The 1,299-nt window shown below is 43.3% G+C and overlaps 1 protein-coding gene across 1 annotated transcript; it reads right to left on the reverse strand.

The window, feature by feature from the left end:
* Positions 1 to 570: 570 nt before the first annotated feature.
* On the reverse strand, positions 571 to 1,017 carry TEOVI_000362300 (uncharacterized protein; the record flags this gene model as incomplete). Its single annotated transcript, XM_067226509.1, has 1 exon — positions 571 to 1,017. One exon carries the CDS (start codon positions 1,015 to 1,017, stop codon positions 571 to 573), a length of 447 nt encoding a protein of 148 aa, XP_067082610.1.
* Between the last annotated feature and the right edge of the window lie 282 nt (positions 1,018 to 1,299).

Raw genomic sequence — 1,299 nt, forward strand, 5'->3', positions numbered from 1 at the left:
GTGCCTGCCTGCTGCTGGACATCTCACGCTGGGTAAACCCATATGCAAAAATGAAAACGCTAAGGCGGTTCGAGGGTGAGGTTTACCTTAAAAGTGTTCTGTGTTTTTTTGGTGTTGTAAATTATATCGAATGCTAATGACGTTCAGTGTCTTCACCAATAGTACATTAATGGTACGATTATTATTAGGCCGCGTATTTTGCGGTCTTAAACGTGTCAAGGTTACATGTTTATATCTAAAAACAAATGGAACGCATCACTCTTATATTGCATTGTAGTATTATATGATTGTTTCACACTATTTAGTCCTGATAATAACAGGTGATTTAACACAACCAAAACAAATGTGATGGGTTTATCCACTTAATAGATAAATGTATTAAAAAGAAAAAAAAATACTTCAGCTCTTACACTAAAAAATTTGAAAATGGAGGACATACATGCCCGCCCTGTAACGAAGCGTGCAGCATTATCGCAAACGAGGAAACAAAATAAAATAAAATAGGAAACCTCACTGCTACGAAGTAAAGTTAAACCGTCAGAAATAACACATTCAAAATATTCAACAGCCTTAAATTACACCTATCGCTTCCGTAGAAACACGAGAATCATCCTTTGATGCACGATGCTGTTCCTTAACACGCTGACGTTCTTCAAGAGCTTTCAAACAAAGATTTCGGTACTGCAGATGCACGTAGGTGCTGGTGATGAATGCCAAGAAAGATAAACCAAGTAAGAATGCAAGCGGCATCACCACACAAACACGCTCGGTGCAAACATCCTGACCCAACTTATCGGCTTGTTGCGTGTACCACTCACCGTACAGTAGACGATTAAGGAAGATGGCTGAAAGCACGGAGCCAAGAAAGCAGAAGTTGTAATGCTTTGCAGGATCCTTGGCGAATATTGTGCGGGCGACGAGAGGTGTTGTTGTAGCCATAAAACCATCTGCCACTGCCGCCAAAAAATGTGGCAAAGGTAATGCAGCCTTCGGGAGAGTGAGGAAGAGTGTCAACATGGTGATGATACAAACCGAAGGGATAAACAGCGCAATGGTGATGGGGACGCGATCTTCAGCACGGCGCTTCTGCGACCAGATTTCTACACCGCTCGTTAACAGCCTGCCTACAGCACTACCCAAGGCGCCCAACACGGAAAGAAGAATACCAACATTAGTACTCGGAGGCTCGCCCGCGAGCGCCGTGTACAGGAAACGAGAGTTAAACACAACGACGAAGCTGCCACCAACGCAACAAAAGACTGACGAGAGTAGGCACCATAACCGTGCTGTTTTCAATCC

This window comes from Trypanosoma equiperdum (genome assembly GCF_001457755.1).
Source record: "Trypanosoma equiperdum strain OVI genome assembly, contig: ctg_770, whole genome shotgun sequence".
Taxonomy (NCBI): domain Eukaryota; phylum Euglenozoa; class Kinetoplastea; order Trypanosomatida; family Trypanosomatidae; genus Trypanosoma; species Trypanosoma equiperdum.